This window comes from Choloepus didactylus, chromosome 1, assembly GCF_015220235.1.
Source record: "Choloepus didactylus isolate mChoDid1 chromosome 1, mChoDid1.pri, whole genome shotgun sequence".
In the NCBI taxonomy this organism is placed as follows: domain Eukaryota; kingdom Metazoa; phylum Chordata; class Mammalia; order Pilosa; family Megalonychidae; genus Choloepus; species Choloepus didactylus.
The window spans coordinates 40,131,562-40,155,826 of record NC_051307.1 but is presented as its reverse complement, the minus strand read 5'-3'; the positions used below and the strand labels follow the sequence as shown (position 1 = coordinate 40,155,826).

At 34.2% G+C, this 24,265-nt stretch overlaps 1 protein-coding gene across 15 annotated transcripts in view; it reads right to left on the bottom strand.

Moving 5' to 3' along the window:
* ROBO2 (roundabout guidance receptor 2) overlaps positions 1-24,265 on the bottom strand; it is a 1,484,543-nt gene that overhangs the window by 6,786 nt on the left and 1,453,492 nt on the right. For all 15 annotated transcript variants that reach the window (XM_037833592.1, XM_037833556.1, XM_037833566.1 and 12 more), the window contains 3 exons: positions 21,283-21,543; positions 17,257-17,462; positions 5,410-5,583 (listed from right to left, as the gene is read on the bottom strand). In XM_037833592.1, coding sequence (XP_037689520.1) covers positions 5,410-5,583; positions 17,257-17,462; positions 21,283-21,543 — 641 coding nt within the window. The remainder of the gene's footprint in view (positions 1-5,409; positions 5,584-17,256; positions 17,463-21,282; positions 21,544-24,265) is intronic.

Here is a 24,265-nt window from a genome sequence, read left to right as displayed (position 1 = left end):
AACATTCTTTTGTATCATATTTCTTCAAATTTTTCTTGCATGCTACTGCAAACTTCTTTGGTCATCTGTAGAGTAATTTATTTGTTCATAAACATTAGATATTATATATAATATGCATATTTATTACATCAATGGCAGATATCGTGTATCACATAGGTGATTATTTCTCATGCCACTTTGTAAATGTTTTTTTTATTTCTAATAATATTATTTATAATTTAAAAGAGAAAAGTGTACATTTCTTTTATACAAAAAAAAAAAAACAAATAGCTTCCTTACAGAAGGCTGAGCTGCTCCTTTCAAAGGATTTCTCAAGAAGTTTTATATTCTCTCTAACTTACAAGCAAACTTACACACAAATATTGTCCTTCACTGAACTGATAATGATTAACTCCTGAGCATCTGTTCCCAGAGTTCCTAAGCCGGAGCAGCATTTCCAGTTTTTATGTAAGTCTTGTTGTGAGATTTTAAATTACTAATTTCTAAAGAGGGCACGGTCTCTATCCTGGGGAATAAAGTTACACATGGAACATTTCTTCCCAGATTAGCTAATTCAGTATAGAGATATCTGTAGAACAGTCCACCAATGAGTTTGGTGTTTTCTTTGTATTCAATGCTGATATCCTTAAGTACATGCTATTATAAATGCAAATTGATTATTTTATGAGTATTTGGACTTAGACTGCCAGTGGGGTGAAATTACTGTATTCATTTCCAAATAACATATCTTGTCATTGATTTTTGTTTTCCATCAGAACAGGTTAATTTTTAAAATGACAAATATGGCATCTGCTGATGCCAGCTAAAATTCTGACTATTTAATTTAATATGAAATTATATGACCACATAATTAATATTCTTGTAGTTTGTGTCATCTAAGAAGAAAAAAACATTACATACACAATGAAGCAAACAAATTGGAAAAGAAAGAGATGGGACAAAGAATGGTTGTGGAAAAACTAAAAGTATGTAATCAAATCTGTTTACTGAAATTAAATTCATTATTCATTTCTATGTTGTCTCATTTCAACTAAATCAATGCGCTAAGGAGTCTTTTGCCAGTCTACTGAGGATATGCTTTTGTCAGGCACAGAATAGTCCAGTGAGATACATGCAATTATTATCCTCATTTTTCAGGTAAGAAAAAGGAGGCATAAAGAGATTGAATATCTCCATCCTGGATCTCTGTTCTTATGAACTTCAGACTTGCATAACCAAATGTACACTGATAAATTCCAATTAGACACTTGTAAAGCATCTCAAATTTCATATATCACAACTGAGCTCCAGATATTGCTCTCCAAAAACGCCTCCTCTGTAGTGCCCCTCATCTTAATCAGTGGCAATTCCATTCTACCTGTTGGCAAAAACTTTGGAGCAATCTTTGACTTCCATGCTTTACAGTCTGTATCAGTTTCATCATCAAATCCTATTAGATCTAGCTCCAAACTATACCCAGAATCCAACCTCTCTCATCATTTAATGATTATATCTTGGGATAAACCATCATCATCTAGTTCGGACATTACTCTACAATCTCCTAACTGGTTTCTCTGCTTCCATTCTTATCCCTGAAAGATCAGGTTTCTTTCTATGCCAAATCTGTTATTATCAGTCTATAGCAACACAACAGAGTGACTGAAGGAAAAAAACGCAAATAAGATCAATTCACTCTTCTACCTTAAAAATACATGTGCACACACACACACACACACACACACACACACACACACACACACACACATCTCCAGTGGTTTCCCATTCAAAGTAAGAGCCAATACCCTTATAATAGCTTAAAGGCCTTACAAACACTGTCCTAGACTACCTGTCTGGCTTCATATTTTAGTACCCTCTTGGTTGGTCTCTCTGCTCTCTGCTCTCTGCTCTCTGCTCCAGTCACACTGCTCCCCTTGCTTTTCCTCAAATAAACCCAAATTTCACTTGCTTTTCTCATTTCCTGGAATGACCTTTCCTCAGATATCAGCATTGATCTTTCCCTTATATTCTTATAGTCTTTTCTCAAATGCCATCTTCCCAGTGAGGCCTTTTCTGAGTGCCTTCATAAAAAGGGGACACCTCCCCCACACCCCACACTCCTCAACATCCTTCCCTATGTGTTTTGTCCATGGCACTTACCACCATCTCATGTACATTTATTTTCAATTATGTATTCATGTTGGCCTTTATCTATCTTTCTCCTCTAGAATGTAAATTTCAAGAAGGTAGAGAGTTTTGCCTGCTTGGCTCACACTGCCTATCAAGTTATGTATCCAATAAATATTTGAACAGATAGATGAATAAACACATTTAAAGTTCTTGTATTCACTTACAAATAACATACCATGCCATTGACTTTAGTTTTTCCACAACCATTCTTTGTCCCATCTCTTTCTTTTCCAATTTGTTTGTTTCATTGTGTATGTAATGTTCTTTCTTCTTAGATGGCAGAGTTGGGAAAAAGCCCCTTCTCTGAATAGGATGTTAGGAACTAGGGCAGGAAAAAGGCAGGCTAGAAGGAAATGACCTAAGGAAGAAGGTTTTGATGGGTAGAGAACTACCACCTCTGCCTTCACTGTTCAATATTGGTGAATTTGTTGGCTCCAAAAGGTATTCTTTGGTTTATTATGCAAACAGAAGATTTGGTTTGAATAATGCCTGCTTGGGAATGATCTTGCACAATAGAGAAGAGAGCTATCTAATGAGTATAGGGTTTTTTGCTTAACTTTTGGGGCTGAGATTGGTGATTCCCACCAATTTCATTTTTTCTCTTTGAATACAAAGGAAGATTACTTTCCATTCTAGCAGCTGGTTTGATACCATGTGATTGTGTTCTTGCCAATGTTATGGGAGCAGAAGTGATGTGTGCCACTTGCAGGCTTGGTCATAAAACCTCCTGACCCATGTTCTCTATTAGCCATACTCAGAAACGATAGGTCCCAGCTTGAAAATGATGGTCCCTCCACTGAAGAAGTTTATATCTTTACATTCCTGCTCAGAGGAGAGCCACCGATCTTTGTTGGACATTGTACCAATGGAAAAAAACAAAAAAACAAAAAAAACACAAAAATTCCTCCTGTGCTAAGCCACCGAGAGTTGGAGGTGGTTTGTTTTAGCAACTCCTGATAATTATCCTGATTCATATACTCATAAAAATACTATTGTAAAATCTATAATGAAAAAGCTTTCATGTGAATTGTCCATACACTAAATGCTACCACACAGCAATCTTTCCAAAAGGAACAATTTGATTTTACATACAAACGTAATGAAATTTTTCCAGGGATGCATGAATTCATACCACGTAAATGCTATTTGTTGTAAAATGAAAATAACTTTAAGGAAAATCTGTAGAGTGTCATCAAAATAAATATCTTTGTATCATAATTCAAATATCTTTGGATCAAATGCTTGGGAAGACATGTGAGCTGCAATTTCCTTTGCAATATCATTACTTCCAGAATGTATCTGTGAATAACACACGTTCCATAACCCTTTCCTGGAATGTTGACAAATTTGAAAACATAGGGACTTATTTTTTAGAAAGATAAACAACATATTGATCATGCATTGAATTAGGAGAGCTTTAACCAGACATACTGAAAAAGGTTGCAAGAAAAGTATATTCTAGGAAGAAAGAAGAAAGCTCCCCATTTTACTGATTTATGTATCTCCCACATATTTTGGATATGTATTTCAAACATTTCTGAAAAGCCACAGGAAAACGTGTACTTGGATATTTTTCTCTTTCCGAAACATTCAGGGAAGGAAAATTGTACAAAATCATTAATGCTTAGATATATAACTAGCACATCATTGAGACTAGAACCCCTCCCCCCTTTTTTAAGAGAGAGAGAATAAGATCAACACTACAGATTGCTTTAAGTGCTAGAATAGGCTTCAGAACATCCCAGGCTGAAAGGTAGAAGTGAGCATTTTTGCTTACCACAGGATGTTTAGTTACAGAGAATCAAGAAACTCTATTGTGCTCTTATCCTCATATTCCATATAACATATCCCAATGAAAATAAAGAAGGACAGGTAAGCAAACTTAAAAGCTTTAAGAAAATGTTTGGCTTTTTAAGTCTTCTTAGAGTTAGAAGATAACAAAAGAAAGCATAAATGTGGCCACCAGACAGAGACCCCAAACTGATAAAGAACAAATGCTTCAAATGCCTGCTTGCTTGTTTTTTTTTTCTTTTTCTTTTTTTCTTTTTTCTTTTTACTACTAAGCCTCATTCTATCTTGTTGTGGTAACTCGAAGAGACTAGATCAGTGCTAAGGACAAGGCCACAGCTTCTCAAAACAAGATGCACATTACATTAGACTTACCTGTGGGGCTTTCAAAACGACCCATACCTGGGTTTCATCCTAAAACAATTAAATCAGAATCTCCAAGGTATATTTTAAGAGCTCTCCAGATGATCCTAAAACACATATGGTGTAGGCCCATCCTTTTGATGTTTAGTGGAACTATCTATCTCAGGACAAAGTTCATGTGCCTGTATGGGGAAGTTCTGAGAAGAAGCACATATTTGGATCTGACAATACACTAGGTACTTTGAATATATTACCTTAAATGGTCCTTAGAAAGAACTTCAGGTTGAGTATTTTATTCCTATTTAAAAGACAGGAGCTCTGTAGGGCTCATAAACTATTCATTATTGAACAAGAACGTCTTCACCAATATTGTGTTCTCTGAAACTAGCAATATTTAAGCAAATACTCAAAATGTTAAAGCAAATAAATAAAAGGGTTGGACTAGATAGCAAACTATGGCCTGTGGGACAAATTAGGCCTGCCACCTATTTTGTAAATGAAGTTTTATTGGAAATCCACCACACCCATTCACTGACCTACAATTTGTGCTACAATGACCAAGTTGAGTAATTGTGACAGAAATTCAATGGCCCGCCAAACCAAAAATGTTTACTGTCTAGACATTCGCAGAAAGTTTCCTGCTCTGATATTAATGAAACTAAAAAATTACTAAATTACTAAATAAATTCAAAGTCTTTTCCAAAAGCAAAATATGATCTAAGATATCTTAATTCAACATAAGTGCTCTGGGAAGATGGCAAATGCACATGTTGCTTTATGTATTCACTCATTATCTTAAAGTGAGACATTCACTGAAAAGCATTAGAGAAAATACCAGAATGAAAAAAAAAAAAACAAAAAAAAAAACAGCATTGAAAAGTGGTGTGGCTGTAATATTTGGGGTTTGATAATGCAGAAATAATTCCAAATTCTTAAATAAATAAAGAGGGTGCTTTATTTAAAGAAGATCATATTGCCAGGTAACGTAAGGAGGCAATGCCTAATTTACCATAGCTACTCTAATCCAAGTTAAATTATTGCAAAGATAATGTCTCTTCAGTGAGAAGACATGAGTGAAGGAAACAAACATACCGTCTGTCATTCCTTCCCTTCGATGAGGCAATGCTGGCTGTTGGTCCATTCGCCCTCCCTTGTGTTTCTTGGTGGGCCTGGGCCTCTGACTCTGACTCACGGCTGCACTGGTATTACTGTCAGTAGAAAATGGACTGGTTGGTCGAGGTCTTTGAGACGAGGTAAAGGCTTTGCCTAAAAAATAAGAAAAAAGAGAGAAAGAGAGAATGGGGTCTATTACTTAACTGCATTAATTCTGTCTGTCTTGTATTTCTGCTCTTACTAAATCTGACTATTAACCTGCCTGGAGATGCCCTTTGAAGAATCAAATACCAGTGCACCTCTTTCAAAAAAAAAAAAAAAAAAAAAAAAAAATATATATATATATATATATATATATATATATATGCCCTGTGTGTTTATTTCATCCCATTTTTATTAAACAAACAAAATCACCTACCAGAAAGAAATTTAAACAAATAAAAAAACAAAACACATAAATCTACCAACCAAAAACTCAATATTGTTTGATTCTATTTTTATTTAACCTTGACAGTCTTAGCGATATTTTCATAGACATATGCAAATTCATGAGGCTTTTACTTCTTAAAATTAAAGAAGTTATTTCTGAAGTGAATTGTGTTTCGTCTTATTTGTTTAATCAAATTTCACCACTGGAATCTTAAAAACTCTAAATTTCAGAGCATAGAAAAATGCTCTGTACTAATTACATCTGAAATTTTACATGAAAGGTCTGCTCGGACACCCATATTAAACTGACCTTACCATGACACAAGCATACACAATGAAGGGTACCTCTTTTAGCAGAAACAATAACATCAGTGTATAGGATAGATAAGAGGTGAAAAGCACCTTGTACATCCAAAGTGCAATAGGTGTTTCCTGATGAATATTCTTATATATGAGCAGACTCCAAATTCTCATCAAAAAAATGAAATATGCTATGTTCTTTTCTAGTGATTTCATGTATGTAAATATGCAGGGAAATTTATTGCGAGACATAATAAATTCTCAACAACTTCTGATTTTAATACTGTATGGATTATGGTAAGAGAGGCCTAGTTTATGTGTATGTATTTATTCTCTTGTGTATGTATTCATTTCATACAAAATTATTGTATGTAGTTACATTTTCTTAAGTCAGTGTGACACAATATTGCTTAGTGCTTTATTTAGCTATTAGCATACATGCGAGAAATGCACTTATGCCTTCTAATTTATTAGTTTCCTTGCACTTTCTCACTGCTCTGCTTACAGCTATGCCACAAAAAGCACTCAAGCAATGTAAAGTTTCTGACTTATGCTTTATAAAGCAAGAAAATTTAAATAACTATTATAGTACAATATATTTTAGTTTGGATGCTATATAAAAAATAAACCTCTGCAATGCCTGGGAAATCTTTTTTTATCTTTTAAGACACCTAATGCATGCTCAAAAGAAACTCCGATGGTATAACTCAAAGAAAATTTCTAAGACTCATTTATGAAGCCTGAGAGTTTACTCAAGGGTCAGAGTCATCTTTCTTTACTTTACTTTACTTTACCAATTTGAATACTATTAGGATTTCCAAAATCCACTTAATGTTTCATTAGTCTGTTTCTTAAAGTAGTTCAGCTTGACTCATCATCAGCACCTTTTTATACATGTATGTAAGAAGTACACATATTCACATACAAGCATGCATCATGTCAAGGCTATTTTGTTTCAGTAAAACAAATGATTACAAATTTCTGATCTATTATTAGAGCAAATTCCCCATTCTTTCTTGTGAATTGAGCAGATACGAAGTCTTTTATATTATTACTTGTTACTCTTGGAAACCAAATTAGATGACACCAAAGAGCAATACGCTCCTAGTCATTATTCTATTCAACTTGCAAATGCAGTGGGTGTATTTTTAGTTAGCATCCTTTAAAACAAATAATAAATTATTGGATTATATATCTTAACAGCCAGACAATTAATAAGACCATCAGCAATTTGAACTGTTATACTGACAGTCTTAGACCCAGTCACCCCATGCTGAGAAAGGTTTCCCAGAAAATGCATTTGCAGAAAGAGATGGGGCAAAGGAAAGTAATGGAGATAAAAGCTGAATAATTTTAATCATTGGGTACACTACTGATTGTGTGAGGACTTTGCAAAGTGTGAGTTATTGAAAATTTAATGGCAAACATAGTTGCTGCTTTGCTATACTATAAATAGGAAGCATTTTCCAATTAATCAGCAGAAACATGATGAGACAGGGAAACAAGGTCTAGAAGGTGGTGAGTAAGAGACTACTGTTGGCTCTGCAAAATTAGCATCAGAAGAGAGTTCTGGTAATTGAGCATTCAAATTTGTCTTCATGCACGTTATAAAGAAAGAAAGCCCTGCAGTCAGACTCACTGAGGAGAAAGAATAGGAGAAAAACAGCTCAGTGTCCAAAGGACAAGATTTTCTCATGCAAAAAGTGTTGACTTGGAATCTACCAACCTGTTCTCGTAAGGCTGGTTCCATCCAGCCTAAAACCAGCTTTATCTGCTGCTGCCACCAGTGCTTGTGCAAAACTGCCGCTGGCAAAGATGGAGCCATCTGAGGAGCTACCTACACTAGATCTATGACTAGAAAAGTTACGATCCTCATCAGATGCAGAGCCCCAGCCATTTACCATTGAACCTAAAAACAAATGTAGTTGTCTAGTGAGTTGTATATATTGGATATCTTATCTGCTTGTATGGATAAGATAAATTTGGTTTTATCATGACCTCCTCATCCATATGCAAGCATCACCCATTTTGAAAACATTCTTAGTGTAGAAGACTGAAGCTCATTTAAAACCTGTATCTGTTTGCTGAACATGAACAAAGCAAAGCAAGTTCCACATAGTTCAATTATTACAATGTTTACATTATTACATGATCATTTTCTAAAAAAAAGAATTGCTATGCACAGTCCCAAGTTTCTACAATGCAGAGAAAAGCACTTTTGTTGAAATAAATCACACTGTATTTAAAGTAACTTTATCAAAGACTCAGTTGAAGAAATAGTGTGAATGTATTTTTAATTTAATGCAGACTTCAACAATAATCTGCACAAAATCTACATTTGTATAGTGTACAAGGTCTAGAATTATTTCTAGATTTTAAAATTAAAAACATAATTTGTCATGAAATAATAAAAAGCCATAAACAATAAACAACCTTGGGACAATACCAAACAAATTTACTTAGAACACAAGAAAAAAAAGGTATCTTTCAAAGGTTCTATTAATTTCAATGCTCGACATGTTTTCCTTGCTTTTTATTATTTTAAGAACTCCAGTTTTCTCTTGAATACTACTCTTTATCTTAAAAGAAATGAGGCATTATGCAGAATATCATCAGAATAAATGTGAATTTTTCTGCAACATGCAATGGGGAAATAGAGGAAAAGAAACGTTGATTTAAGTGTGAAGAGCTGTAAAATGTAAAGGTACTGAGAAGTAAGTTAAGTTTTATTCTAAATTTTCCAGCAAGTAATTTGCCATTATATATTTTTTATAGACAAAGCACAGTGATAACTGAACTTATTACTTAACAAAATGAATATTACAATATTTATTTAAGTTGATATGCCATTAATTCAAGACAATAAACTACCAAGTGTTGCTTATCTTATTTTTTTCTCAAAAAAGAGGAGCTGAAAAGTATTTCTAAGCAGCAAATTTAAGTTTTCTAAGTCAACCAAACACATATTCACATAAAAGGGATTAAAGTCAAGTGCTAGGTTGTACTTACTTTTCCTCAAATATTTAAGACCAACAGTATAGTTACGGGTGTTGCTGTGATAGAGTATTGGTAATTGTGATCAAGGTACCAGGGTAAAATAACAGGGGCTTATATCCTCTCAAGACAAAGAAAGCAGAAACTAAAGGGGTTGGAAGAATCTGAGAAGTTAAAAGGGTGTCAAGTGTAATAGAGAAAGATAGTTCTGATTCTATTTGCCAAAAGCCCACAGATACACTTTTTACTTTCCAAACAAATTCCCTTGACACAGGCCACTGCAAAGAAGCCAAGATAACTCCAGCAACTAAGCCTCCTCTGAGAACTATTTCTGAGTTAATAATCACAAGTCAAGGACCAACAGCCCAAAATAAAGGAGAAATGATGCAATAGACTTTGCAACCTAACGCTACAGTAGATAAGAAAAAATCGAAGTGATACAATGGGTGGTCATGAAAGAAAACAAAATTCTAGAACTGAGAATAGTTTTGAAACATCTGACAGCTCAGTCCCTGTCCCTCTCATGGGCTGTCTTCTGTATTTCCGAATGTCTGCTAATAAAACCTTGTCGCTATCTCAAACCCACTCTTTAAACAAGCATCTCCTTCCCATTTCCATCTCCAATTCCATTCTAAGCCTTTCCTGATTTCCTTCTCACCCTTCATAGTCTCCTTATTGTCATCCAAATTATTTTCCTGAAACATCTATCATATATTTTTCTTCCTTGTTCACCAATGCCACATGCAAACTGCGAAATAGATATTCATGATCTCTAATATCTGGCCCAACCTACCTGTTTAGCTCCATTCCCTCTTGTGGCCTGTGTCAACTTGCCTCACCTGCACAGCATCCCTTTGTCCACCCTTTGGCACACTTCTGGATTGTTATTAACTCTATCAACCATTGCCAAACTTTTAAGTCGAAACCAAATGCTATCCTCTTTATCCCCTTTATTCAATCTCATCTTCATACCTGTCTTAAGAATTAATTTCTCTGTGCCCTGTGTTTTCCAAATGCTATGCATACAAGTAGCATATCATATCTCTCCCCATATTACAGGCTCTTGCATACATTTGATTCCTCTTCGATTTTTGGGCTTCTGGAGGTTAGGAAATATCTTTTATTCATTTCCATATATCTTATTTAGGGATATTATGCATTAGAAATTAAAAAAAAAATTGGGCATATTGACTTAAATGTCTTCAACATTTTTATTATTCAATATAAATACTTTATGTGACTCCATTTAATGTGTATTTTCCTAGCAATCACCTGTTTTTATTTACAGAAAGAACATCCTCAAGGGAACTCCTAGTAAAGTTATTAAACAAGAAATAAAATGTTACTAGACTCTTGTTATTTGGATGGTGGGGAAAGCAGTGATGTAATCATCCAAAATGAGAAAAATACAAAATTAATTTATGTGTCTTGTTTATGCCTTGATGCTCTTGAATACTATTTATCAATTCTTTATGCACATTAATGTAATGAGGTTACATTCTGAAGTCATCAATTAAGAAAAAAAAGTAGCTTTTCCATCCATGCTCACCATTCTTAACTCACTTAACCCAATTTTCAAAATTCCTCTTTCTCTACTGTAACTGGCAGAGAAATAGCTGGGTCTGTTTCCTCTGTCAAAGTCTGCTGAATTTGTCATGCAAGTCTACAAATTCAATTTCTGACCCAGAAAAACTTAGGACAAAACTCTGTACCACACAGTGTCACTAAAGAAATGCCATCTGATGAAGCCTCCTAACAAAGGTGGTTTGACTCTCCCAAGACACCTGTTTTCTCCTTGCAATAGCAAATCATTCAGATGAAGCTTTCCATGCAAATATTTACAATTCCATAAAGAAATCATCCACTTTCCTGCCTTTGTGCCTCTACTCTTTCTCTCAAACTTTAGTACTCCTCTCCATGTTCCCAATAGTATCATCTATCCATGAAGTTTTTCCTGATTCTTTTCCTCCCTCCTCTGGGAAGAAAGAGTAACATGGAAGGCAGGGCTTCAAGTGGGTGTTGGTCAATATGGAAAGAACATGAGCTACTCTTTCTTCTCTAGACTCTGCAAGAGCAAAGATATTAGATAGATGACTTCAGAATTGCAAAGATGTGTGCCTTCCAGATTTGGTCATGGTGGCCAACAGGAACCCTAAGTGCCCCAGGCAATTACAGAGAGGGAAGCATCTCAGTTTAGGGTAGTTGTGTTTGCTTTCAAAACATGGGGCAAGGAACATAAACAGAAGAAAATAAATTTGCTCTTTCATTGTCTTTCTATCTCTCTGGATTTATCTTTGATACCCTTCTCCTCTCTATTTGGGTATGATGTGGAATTGGTCCATTTGCAAGAAATAGTTTTAAAGATATTTGGCGACACTCCATGAATAAATATATCTATAACCCATGTATTACACATTACGCTTGCTCCATGCTGTGAAATTCTTAAAATTTATTTAACAATTACTGGTTTCATCTCTCTGTGGCTACCATTCTTCCCCTTCCTTCAGAGTTAAACATCAAGAAAGATCTGAAACTCAGGTAAATAATGACCACAAAAAAGAAAACAATGATTGACAGAAAAGAAGTACATTGATTTATATGTTAAAAAGTAAGCAATTTTTGCAATACTTGGTTTTCTTTCATAAATGTAAATATAAACATAAAAAATAAAACGAACACCAGGTAAAAACAGCCCATCGATAGAATTTTTGCAAATTACAAGCAATCCATACCAATGTGACACTTTACAGCCTCCGACATAATCAATACATATTTAAACATTTAATGAAAACTGAATTTATGTTGCATGGTCAAATTTATTCATGTTTACACTTTAAATCTTTCTAGATTTCTCAGGTTTAAAATTGCTGAAAGGTCAAAAAGAATCTCAAATTTATTCAGGCTGTTAAAGAAGAAATGCACACAGGACATTAAGTTGTTGCTCAAATGTTACTGAGCAGTAAAATACCCTGATAAAGTGGCATCTTTCTGTGTCTCTATTACACCTTCAGCACTAAAATTAATTTATGAAGTCATTAATTCATTTACATGTCGTTTTATGCTAAATCCTTCCTTGCTGATAAACGCTTATCCTTAGATCCATTAGGCTACAGCAAAGTCTGTGCTTTATAATATGACCCTGCTAATTGTTGCATTACCATTTTTATGACACAAAAACTAGCTATCCCCATTTTTTTTTCAGCCAATATTTAATCCAGGAATTCTTCCTGTTATATGCAACCTAACTATCTGTTCAGTAAAAATCTTCAGCTGTAAGTGTCTTTGGCCAAATCAATACAAATATTGACCACTGCCTAGATTTGGAAACCATGCCTAATCTATAGAAGTCCTTATTTCATTCAAACATATTTAATATGCAGCATTTCTATCGACATTCCTCAGAGAAAAGGAATATGTATTATATATAGAAACTAAAATAAGCAACTGAAAAAAATGTCTTCCATGGTGTATATGACACCACTTGTTAACTTGTTTCAATAAAATAAGAATTGCACGTATATTGTTTCCCTTTTACCTGTTAAATTTTGAAGTAAATAGTTAATTTATTTTTAAATACATCAAAGTTGTTGAGGTAGTCTTTAGAAAATAATGTCACTACTTTTATTTTATTATTTTTTTAATCATCATTTTATTGAGATATATTCACATACCACGCAGTCATACAAAACAAATCGTACTTTCGATTGTTTACAGTACCATTACATAGTTGTACATTCATCACCTAAATCAATCCCTGACACCTTCATTAGCACACACACAAAAATAACAAGAATAATAATTAGAAAATGTCACTACTTTTAGCATTATTTCTGACATTTCCTTCAACACTGAAAATATTTTCCTTAAATTTTTGTGGCAAAAGCAGTGTATAGTGTCCGATGTTAGTGGCCAAGGCTCTAAAATCTGTGTGGTCAAGTTGGATGGTGAGGCTGTCAGGTTTTATTGCTTTCATACTGATCTTGTGTGGAAGTTCCAGTAGAAACCTCGAAAGTCATAAAATACAGAAAATATAGAGCCACAGTTTCCTTTCAGCAGTGTTGTTTATGTTGGGTTCAACTGTCAAGGAAACTTTTATTTGTTTCATTTAACAGCACTTACTCTCCGTCTTACTTTTTGTGATCAGTGAAGCAGTTAGAATCTTGGCTACAAGCTCAGCCAAGACGTTTTCCTGCTGTCCCCTCCCCAATGGATTCTGTTTCTTTTTTCCTACGGTGGTTTCATTAAATTCAGGAAACATCCTTGACTCCCACCATGGAAGTTATAGAAAGAACTGAAGGTTCTCTCTCTGTTACCAAAGATGATAGGTTTGACATTTAGGAAGAAATATTAGAAGTGTATTCCTGAAGACTGAAAAAGTCCAGTATTTGTATTTTCTAGCTAAAATCAGAGGGTAATACATGATGATCAAAACATTTTTCTTCTTTACTATAATCAAATAGATATAAATGAGGAGTTTAAATTAAAATAAAAATTAGAAAAATGAGATACCTACAAAAAGTGCTGGGAAAGTTGAATTTTATTAGCAGGAGCCACTATAACTAAACATGGAAGTAAATAGGAAAAAATAAATGATAAAAATGACATAAAAATTAATATTTTGATTTTAAGTGTATAGGGTAAGAACTAATATTTCCAGAGAAGAAAATATGTGTTGAATTTGTATAAACACATACTTATTCATACATGTGTGTGTGTGCGTGTGTGTGTGTATATATATATATAATATGTATATATATGCATGTATGTCTAATAAAAGAGAAAGACCCACATATTAACTAATTGACCAGGACATCACTCTCCTGTTAAGTAAACTAATTCCAGAAATTAGAAGAAAGTTGGGCATTTCCAGAGCAAGGATCATTACGAATTTACCTTCAGAGCAAAACTGATTGATATTGAACATTTTTCTTCCAGTTATTAGGTGGGTTGCCTTGAAAAGGACATTAAACTTCTCTGTGACTCAGTTGCCTTATCTATAAAATGAGAGTAATAATGTTCTGAGGATTAAATGAGTTACTATACAGTAAGATCTTAGAAAAGGGATTAGCAATTTTTTTTTCTGAAATGCCAGATCATAATTATTTTAGGCTTTGTAGTCTCTGTCAAGTATTTTTCTTTGTTTTTGTTTGTTGTTTCTTGTTTCCTTACAACCTTTTAAAGACTGTCAAAACTATTCTTGCTCACTGGGTCATACAAAAGACAGAGCACTGACTAGAAAGGGTGATTTAGACTTACTAAGTGCTATATAAGTGCCAGTTACTATTATTGGACATACTATTATTGAATCTTAAATTTCTGGCCAAACAATTGGAAATAATAGGCATTACATAAATATTTACTTTAGGAATAAATAATTATACCATATATGCAAATATATATTTCCCATCACTGAGATCATGGGAAATGGAACTACTGATATTTTACTCATTTGTTGGCCTTTCCATGCATAAACCATTATTTCAAAATTTAACAAATTCCTCACAGATTACTTAGTTGCTTTAAAAACATTTGGAGTTAATGTGCTTATTTCTTTACAAAGATGGTCTGTGTACTTTGTTAAAAGCTGATGTTCCCTCATGTGGCACCTACTGGTTTGCAATACAGGTAAGCAAAATCCTGCATAATTTTACAAACAGGCTTATTAGCCCATCCTAGTGTTATTACTAGGCAACCATTCTGACTGGCTTTAGAATTCCAGGGAATGGAATATAACTGTTAGTCCCATTTAATAGAAATGGTCAATAGATTCATGAAAATGAAAGTATCTACCAGGGAATTTTAGGTGAGAGCAATGACTAATTGGCTCCAACCACAAACAAATTTAGAACTCAAAGTAATTTATGGTAAGATTAGAATCCTCTTTGTGGGCACTTAACTATCTTAAAAAAATAAAAAGCCAATGGAAATGGTGCCTGTTTTATTGCCTATCTCATTTAGCACCATTAAAGTAAGCTTTAAGTATCCGAACAAAACATAAGCACTTTAGAACATTATTCATTAGCATGTTGCTTTTCATAACATTCAGCCTATTTATATATCCATCTCAAGGCATCCCCCCTGCAGGCACATACACGCACACCCTATATACACTCAAACACCCTACATATGCCCAGACACCTATATGCACACACCCCACACACATACACACACCCCACATAAACACTCCCAATTCTTTGTTTGGAAAATATAATTACTTCTATTTTTTAACTTACATTTATTTATATTACTCTTTAACCTTAGAATGTAAATTAAATTCTTGATCATACCTTCCTTGCAAACAGCAAAACAAAAAAGACAGGGGGGAGTGGATTCCTACCTGTGTACTCGTGTAGAGCACAACTTCTTTTACTAAGGATATTATTACTCATAGAATGAATTCATCATGGAATACATATCTAAATACCCTGAGGTTTTTATAGACAGTAGTGATTAAGCAGTGAATTCAAGTAGGAAAGCAGCCTTTGTTTTCTTGGCAATAAACATTTTATTTGGAGTGAACATTATACTTGCGACAAGAGAAATGCAGATTGTTTTATATCTCAGTCACATTAGAGACTAATATGTTAGTAACTGGTGAACAAGTAAAAGTGCAAAATGGCATTTTATTGATTTATAAAGATATTTATCATCTTTGACATTATAGTAGTTAATAATAGAAGTACACAGATGATAGCTGACTTTTTGCATTATTATAATATTTTCCTGTGTTTCTAATGGAAAAGTGTTCAATATCATTAGTGAGATATGCAAAAATATCCAGAATTTTACACTGAAGGAGATTATGCTAGAAATTTAGGCAAAAGAGCTTAACATAATAGTGCATTAATAAATCACCTCTCTGCATTCAATGATTTAAACTTCTGCTCTGCCATCTTCAGCTGGATCTGTATTTCAAATCATAGCAGTATATCTGCAGTTGTTAAATCTTAGCCTGGTGAGTGGACCAGCCCCTCATAAGAAGAAAAACTGACAAGTGGGTTCATGCTTCACATGTTGTGTAATTCAGGAAGGGATGGAGAGGAAAATTATAGGTACTATTACTTCTTCATCACTTTTCTAAATCAGTTTCCTTCAGTTTTTGCAGAACTTTAACACATCTAAAATCTGTGAAAATTATATAGCTGTTGGGGTAAAAATAAAGTGAGGATGCAGTAAAATACTGCCTAGATGAAAAATACCATCAAGGTAAATACAGGAAAGGGGGAGAGGGAGGATTTCTGAAGGGTCCCAAATGAAATACAAAGACCAATGTTTGTAGTAGCTATGTCTTTACAGTCATGTAAGAGGCTATTTTGGCATCAAAGAATGGATACCTAATTGAAAAGACAGACCAATTTTTTTTTACTTTTGTCCATATCCATGTTTGGGTTTAAAATTTTCCAACATAATTCAATAAATTTAAATCTTCGGAAATAGGTCAATCATCATAGGAGAGTACGAGTTGCAGCTTGTCAGTCACTGAGCAAGGCAAGAGGAAGCCAAGAAGAAAACAGTAAAAATAACTGTATTTCATAGGAGAGGAGCAATTGCTGAATTCAGCAATATGAAATGCATAAATGCATGGTATATCTCACAATACATTCTCTCCACTCTAAATATAATACCTTGTGCAAACTTAGAGGGGCTTATTCTGAAGACTTTTGCTTATTTTCATTGGTGAATGATTTTACAGAATGAAATATCAAGAAGCATTTTAAGATTGCATTCACTCTGTATGTTGCACCTGATATACAAAATATATCATTTCTAAAAGTAAAGGTTTTTTTTTTTTTTTTCTTTTTTTTTAATGTAATATAGAGTTGGTTCCCCAGTAGAGTGAACTTTTCATGAAAGCCCTGGATATAATTGAGTTTTCTTTCATGTCTTTAAAGCTTTTTAAAATTCATGAATTTTCTTATCATTTCTGCAGCAAAGGAAAAGTATTTCCAAATCCTTTTTGAATTTTGTGTTTAATATTAGCATATGTAAAGTGCTACAGAAATAGATGGAGTGGAATAAATCTTACATAAGAAAGTATTTGATTTTCGAAGCATTTTCATGTTACAAATAGGTCAGTTACTCCTATTAAATCAGTTCCATTACCTGTCACAGAGCTGTCTAGATTGTCCATACTGGATCCAGGAGTATGCTCCAGAGCTCTCAGGGGCCTGGGGATTTCTAAAGCTTCCTCCTCGTCATCAGCATCATCATCTGGGACATCTGTTTCCAAATCAGAAATCAAGGCTCCAGACACATAACCTAATGGTGGAACTGGGGGCTGTGGAGGTTGATTATTGCTTTGAATGTGCCTGGAATTCAAACAGAAAAAAACAAAAAAAAGAAGTAATTCATTAAAGTGCAACAAAATTTTAGCTAGAATTAAACAGCATGCTAGCTACAGAGTCATGGTAACTAATTTTGTCTTTGTACTTTGAATGAACTAATTTTGGAGCTCACAGTGCTTTCTTGGATTTCAGCAGAAACTGGGCTATGTACACCTGCTTCACACACACCCACATAAAATCAATATTAAGTCTTAAACTCTTCTTTGGTATTTATGGGGTGATAAGCAGAGAAAAAAAATGCAGACCAAATATTTTTGTATCAAAAAATATCCAAAGAAGAATAGAGATATTTGTCACAAATAACTATCTGAAGCTGATTTTTTTTTCCCAAAAAGCGTTTAATGATTTTGTTCCTAGTTTCCTGTCCATATTCTTCTCAGCTTGTAACCCATGGGGTCTGTTGGGTCTTATAAAGAAAAGACATCATGTGTGAAGTCGATGGGATATGTATTCAGAATTTATTAAACTGAGGTTCAAATTTAAGTGACTTGTTTTAAATCACATGGCTAATTAAATGTGGCACTAAACACCGGGCTCCAGTTTATTGGCTCTGCAAATGCTTAGCGTTTCTTCTAAATCACAAGGTACTAAATGAAAGCAATTCATTGCTGTTTGTTACTGTCATGAAAGAGTGAATGTACTGCATGCTTTGATGTATTGTCTTTTTTTTTTTTTGACTTGATACAAAAGCATTCAGAGGACAACTGTCATTATATAGGGGGATGGAAAATAAGTGCTACACATTTTTACTCTTAGCTTTTGAACTAACAATGCAAGATAATTTTTCTTTATCATTTATATTTTGGGGAAATATTTCATTCTTCTAAAGATCCTCTCCTAAATGCATTCTTGACCCTGTAACCTACTCCAATTTTAAGATTCTCTATCTTTCAGTGTCTTAATGTATCAGGAATTTGAGCCCCCAAGTTTATAACTAAGTCTATCACAGCTCATTAACTGCAAAGCCAGGAACAAAGAGCAAATTTCCTAACTGTTACTACAGAATATCTTGATGGGCACATCTTGCTCTAAGTGTTAACTCAAATTCTGTTCATGAATCTGGAATGGAGTAATCCAAGTGTTAAGAAAGAGAAAATAAGGAAATATTATATGCATGATTAATTTTTCTTTAATGATGTGGACTTTGGTCCTGGGAAGGACAGAAGGGATTGGCACTCTAGTCCTACATTATGTTGTCCCCTCCTGATGGAACAAATATACTTTAAGAGGTAAAAAATTTACTCTTAGTTTAGCACAATTAGGAGATAAAGTGAAATATAGGAAGAGGGTACATAACATTTGCAAATGTCTTCTAAGGGACAAGCAATGTTCTGTGCACTTAGCAAATCAATACTAAGAGAATCCCTGGGCACAAAGTCTGAGCACCAGTATTTTTAAAATGCTCCTCCCATGATTCTGATGTGCAGCTCAGACAAAAAGGCACTTCCTGACCAGAAGGGTAAGCTCCTATGTGAGAACATGGAGGCTCATAACTCTTGCATGGGAAGTCAGAAAAGGTATAATGGAAGATTGCTGTATTGAGTAGGAGCATAGAGAAAGAAACAGGGTCTGCTCTACTGGTTCACAGAGCAGGTGGAGATGAACTTGTTCACTCCCTTAGCAGCTATCTATCAAACACTAAGTGTGGAAAAATAGAGGTGAACAACTCAGAGGAAATCCCAAACCAAAATGATAGTTACAATACAGTCAAGCACTTTACTAAGAACTGTACAACTGTGAACTCCTTTAATTCCTACAAAAATTATAATGTGTAGTAGAGAGTTTAACCTTTCCCTAAATAGGTTTGGCCATGCACCCAGGTTCTGGGGTGTAATCTCTAAGCCCTTGGAATGTCCTGCCTGATAAAAAGGTCTCTGTTTACCTGAGGACCTTAGACCACTTCAGAAAGTTGAACAATGTCATTTGGGGTGGGGTCTTAGAGTCACTTGATGTCAGCTCAACCGTTGGAGAGGCTGGAGATAAGGTCAGCCACATAAATGGTTGACAATATCTACATGGTGGAGCCCCTTTAATACTCTGGACACATGCTCAGGGAGCTTCCATGGTTGATGATATTCTGTGCATCATCATACATTGTTGCCAAGAAAGTAACACTGTCCATGACTACACTTGGAAAAGACACCTGGGAACTCTGCCTTTGGAACTTTTCTCAACTCTAATCTGTATCCTTTGGCTGCTTTTAATCTGTATCCTTTCACTGTAATAAACTGTAACCATGAGTGTAACAGTGTTTTCAGTGAGTTCTGTGAATCCTTCTATTGAGTTATCAAACCCAAATGTGTTCTTGGAAACCTATAAACTCACAATTGCTTTCAGAAGTGGGGTGGTCTTGAACACTGCCCTCTAACTTTGCATATGATGTAATTACTGCTATTATCATCATTTTACAAATGGGGAAAGTGAAGCACAGAAATGTTAAACAAGTTGCTCAAGGTCACTCAGCTAGTAAGAGGTAATGACAGGTTCACCTCCATGGCAGTGTTCCCAACTTTGGCTGTCACCAGTCAAACCCCAAACCAAGCAGTTAGAATCTGTAGGAGATGGGGCTTTTGGCATCATTATATTTTATAGTTATTCAGGTAATTCCGAAATGCTGCCAAATGAGAACCCTAAGCTAAGAAGCAAAACTTTAAACCACTATACTTTACAGCTTCATCAGTGTACTTAAAAAAAAATTCTGTTGACTCTTAAAGCAGATGGCTTCAGCTTAAATAAAACACCTGATGAATGTAATACTGTTTAAAAGTAGACTGTCTTTGACCTTTAAGAAAGCATGCTACGATTGTTTTAGAAAATGTTCAGGAAACTCTGGTTCTAAAAATAATAACATGTTTATAATAAAACCAAAGCTTTCAGTGATATTCCTGGTTTTACTATCTCTTTGCATTATATGAGGATGAATCTTAACACCTAATAGTTTATTAATACCAAGAATAAGAATGATCTCATTATCAACTTTTTCCAGGGGCTAAAACTATTTTTAAAAAGATGTAAATACCATTTTGTAAAACTTTACTACAACTTCAAACACAGGATCTAAATCCAAGGAAAATAATCAGGGGCATGTCATTGAGATTTTATTTTCAAGAGCCAGACTTATATGTTACTATTTGGAAGAAGAGAGAACAATTGGGGGAAAAAATAACTACAAAATTGTGAGTTGGTCTCTATGACATATTCCCAAGATATCTAAGTAAAATGTGATCTATAGCTTATGAAGGTTTATGGATTAAACAACAAAAAAGGAATTTTAGGTTTTGAATGGATTCTCGTATTTTTGATGCATTTAACTGTTACTAATACTGTTGTTTCTTTCTGACTGATTTAATTCAGCCCCAAAGCAGAACTTTGTGTAACTGACACTGACCATATGTGACTTGTGGAAGACTACACTTGCATATTCACAAACACATACAGAATTAATTACAGACACACTTTAAAGTAAGTCCAAGGATAAGCTCATTGAAGCTAAACTGTAAATTAGAAAAGATTCTGTCATAGTCAAAAGCACTTTAGCCTGAAATTCAGCAGACATGAATTCTTGCTCCGGTTCACTCTCTAACTAGCCATATGACTTTGGTCAGCATATGTTACCTTTCGGCAGTCAATTTCCATATCTAAATGATTAAAGAGTTGCGCAAAAGGATTTCTAACCCTAGCTGTATAGTTCTCCGGGAATCTCTTGTGAATTTAATGTTGAAAGAACAGTTCCTCTATCCATATGTTGAAAGCATGCATCCCCTGACCTAAAGAGGATATTTACCATGCTTGCTTTGCTATGTCAAACTGATAGGCCCTTGTCAACTCATCCAGATGAGCCTGCAGCATGGGTTGCATCTCTTCCCGCGGCGATGGAGTAAGAGTTGCAGTGGACTGCTGTCCAAAAGAGACAGCAGGAGAAGAAGCCACACCTCGGACAGGAGGCGTTGGGACACGGTCCTCATCTTCTTCTAGTTCATCTTCCATACCTTGGTGTAAGTATGTTTGTACTGGTAATGGTGGACACCAGCTATCACTGTCATAGCTGAAATTAAATGAAAAAGAAAACACAGTAACACACACACACACACACAATTATACTAGCAATAAACAGCAAACACATGGTATCTAAAATGTTCTCTCAGTTTAGTTTCTCTTGATCAAATTTTTGGTGATACTGTAGTAAATCACCTGCAATCTTAATTTCTAATCATAATCACATTTGTGATCTCAATATCACAATTTATTCTTAAAAGACCTTATTAGCTAATTGTTGCTCCACAGTTATAAAAGGCAAGACATTTCCAACAAATTTACTCATGTGAAAAAACAAGGTGCTAATTAAAGACAATTAATGAATTTGAGTGCATGTAGATTTAACCACTATCTTCTGTTCATTCTGTGAATGAAGAGACTGTGCCAAATAGAGCTGACTGGTCATCTAAAAAGTGCTTGAGAATTTTATTTATTCTTATTCTAGATCTATGCTAATGTTTCATTCCTCATTACATGTTGGTCATTACGATTCTGTGATACAAAATGAATTCAACATCCTTTTGAGTCTCTTAAATTTCTTAGTGGAAACTAATGCTTCCTTTTATCTCATCATCTATATTCAAATCAAAAAAGCAGAATTTCAAAACCTCTCTCTTATGCTTAAAAACTAAAAGTTACTTTAAAACAGCATGTTTCAACAGAGACATTGGTCTGGGAATATAGAATATTAATCCAAAAAGGTTTTATTGTAGTAAAAATTCAGTAGCATTTCTATTTATACTTTCTCTGTGGTTCCATTATTTTCAGAAATCAAGTAGATCTTAATATACTCTAATAAATTTTAACTTGTAATTTTTCCAAATGATTCTTGGATATTTTTACCTAAGTGTCATGTCACTTATCTGGTATATATCCATTTATTGACAATCATGTGGCAGGCAATTGAATCTACTTATCCAACAAATAATCAACAATACAGAGTACAATGGGAATAGAGAGCAGGGAACTCTCAACTAGTTTTGAAGTCAAGAAAGGCTATCCCTGATCACTGGAAAAGGGGACGTATCTTTTCACTGGAAAAGGTAGAGTATCAGAGGGCCCCCCATAGTTCCCCAAATGGCAAGAGTTGGGGAAAAAAGAAAAGAGATTGGTCAGAGATGAGGAAAGGTGAGGTTGAGAATGAGCCAGATCACAGAAGGCCTCATTAACTCTTAGAAGGAGTTTGGAATTTACTCTATGGGTAATAGATAGTCATTGAAAGATTTTAAACAGAGAATGATATATTTCACCGTGTCAAAATCATCTTTGACTTTTACCTCTTCCTGGACCCCAGAATTCATTTCACTAAATCCCAAAGATCTTTCTTGCAAAGTCAGTTTTACTTTTGACTTCTTTCTTTTAATTTCAACTGCTAGTTTCCTCTCTTGCCAAGGCTAACTGAATAATTCTCTACTTTAATGAGTTGCAAACTGAAGACCCTGTTTCAGTGGCTCTGCACAGTTTGATAAGAATGGCTGTTAAATATCTTTTACATTGTAGAATACAAAACAGGCACACATTGGTGTGTTACAAATAAAAATTTTATATACTAGAAAATGCCATTGGTTAACTTATATTCCCATTAATTAAAAATAATAAGTATCAATCTGAACTGAAAAAACAGATTCCTCTGAAAAGAAGACTTTTTTTATCTGTTTTATGTGTTAGAGATCACAGATTTCATGAAGAAAATAATAGGTTGCTGAAAAAGTTTGTAATCCACAGTCCTGATTGGATTTTCTGCTTTTAGTTTCTTCTATCCACTAATCAGTTCTGCACAGCATTTATGATTCATCTGTAGTACTGTCTAAATAAAAACACGCACACCTCTTTATTCTATCCATTGCATCTGTCTAAACCTCAACATACCATTTCAGATAGCTTTTGCAATTTCTTAAAAATGATCTCCACACACAAAATAAATTGGTTTGTTTTCTTCTTTTTTTATACTTTTCCATCCTGGTGTGTTAATTTACAGAATTCAACCTATTTCAAACAAGCTGCACCACTGCAATTTAACCTATTTAATCTTACAGATCCTTCAAGCCACAGGTTAAATCCCATATCTTTTATAAAGAATTCACTGACACATCCAACTGGTGCTGAAATATTACTCTTCTGAACTTGCACTGACAATATTTTTGCACATTTGTTTGAAAATTGATTTTTTACTGCCTTATGCCATTTCCAATGCTGTTTCTTTTAACTATTGCCTAACTATTTTAGTATTTAACTTTTCAGATGTTTGTAGTATGCTTAACTCAAGTGGTATTTAAGTTACCCTATAGCTATGACATTGAAATACTGTTTTCGCCACACCTAAAATAAACAGTATTGTAAAATAGGTGATTAAAGCTTATTTATTGATTTGAAATGAAAACACATAAATTTCCTCAATAATAAGGATGTTTATGTTTCCTCCTTTTTAAACATACTTATTCATTTGGTTAATACTATAAAATTAAGTCAAACTGAACTATGTATAAGAAGGCTAATTGAAAAGGAGTATAACTTCCCATTTACTTAAAGTTAAATTTTCAGTATTTAATGTGTTTGCATTATACTACATCAACAGTTATAATACAATTTTCTACATACAATTTGTTACAAAAGACCACATTTTTTTTTTTTTTTTGCCATAAAGTAGTAAGTGCACTTTCCTTACTTACATTGGCCTATTGCCAGGAACATTACACCTTTGAATAAAGAAAGAACAGGTTTATATATTCATT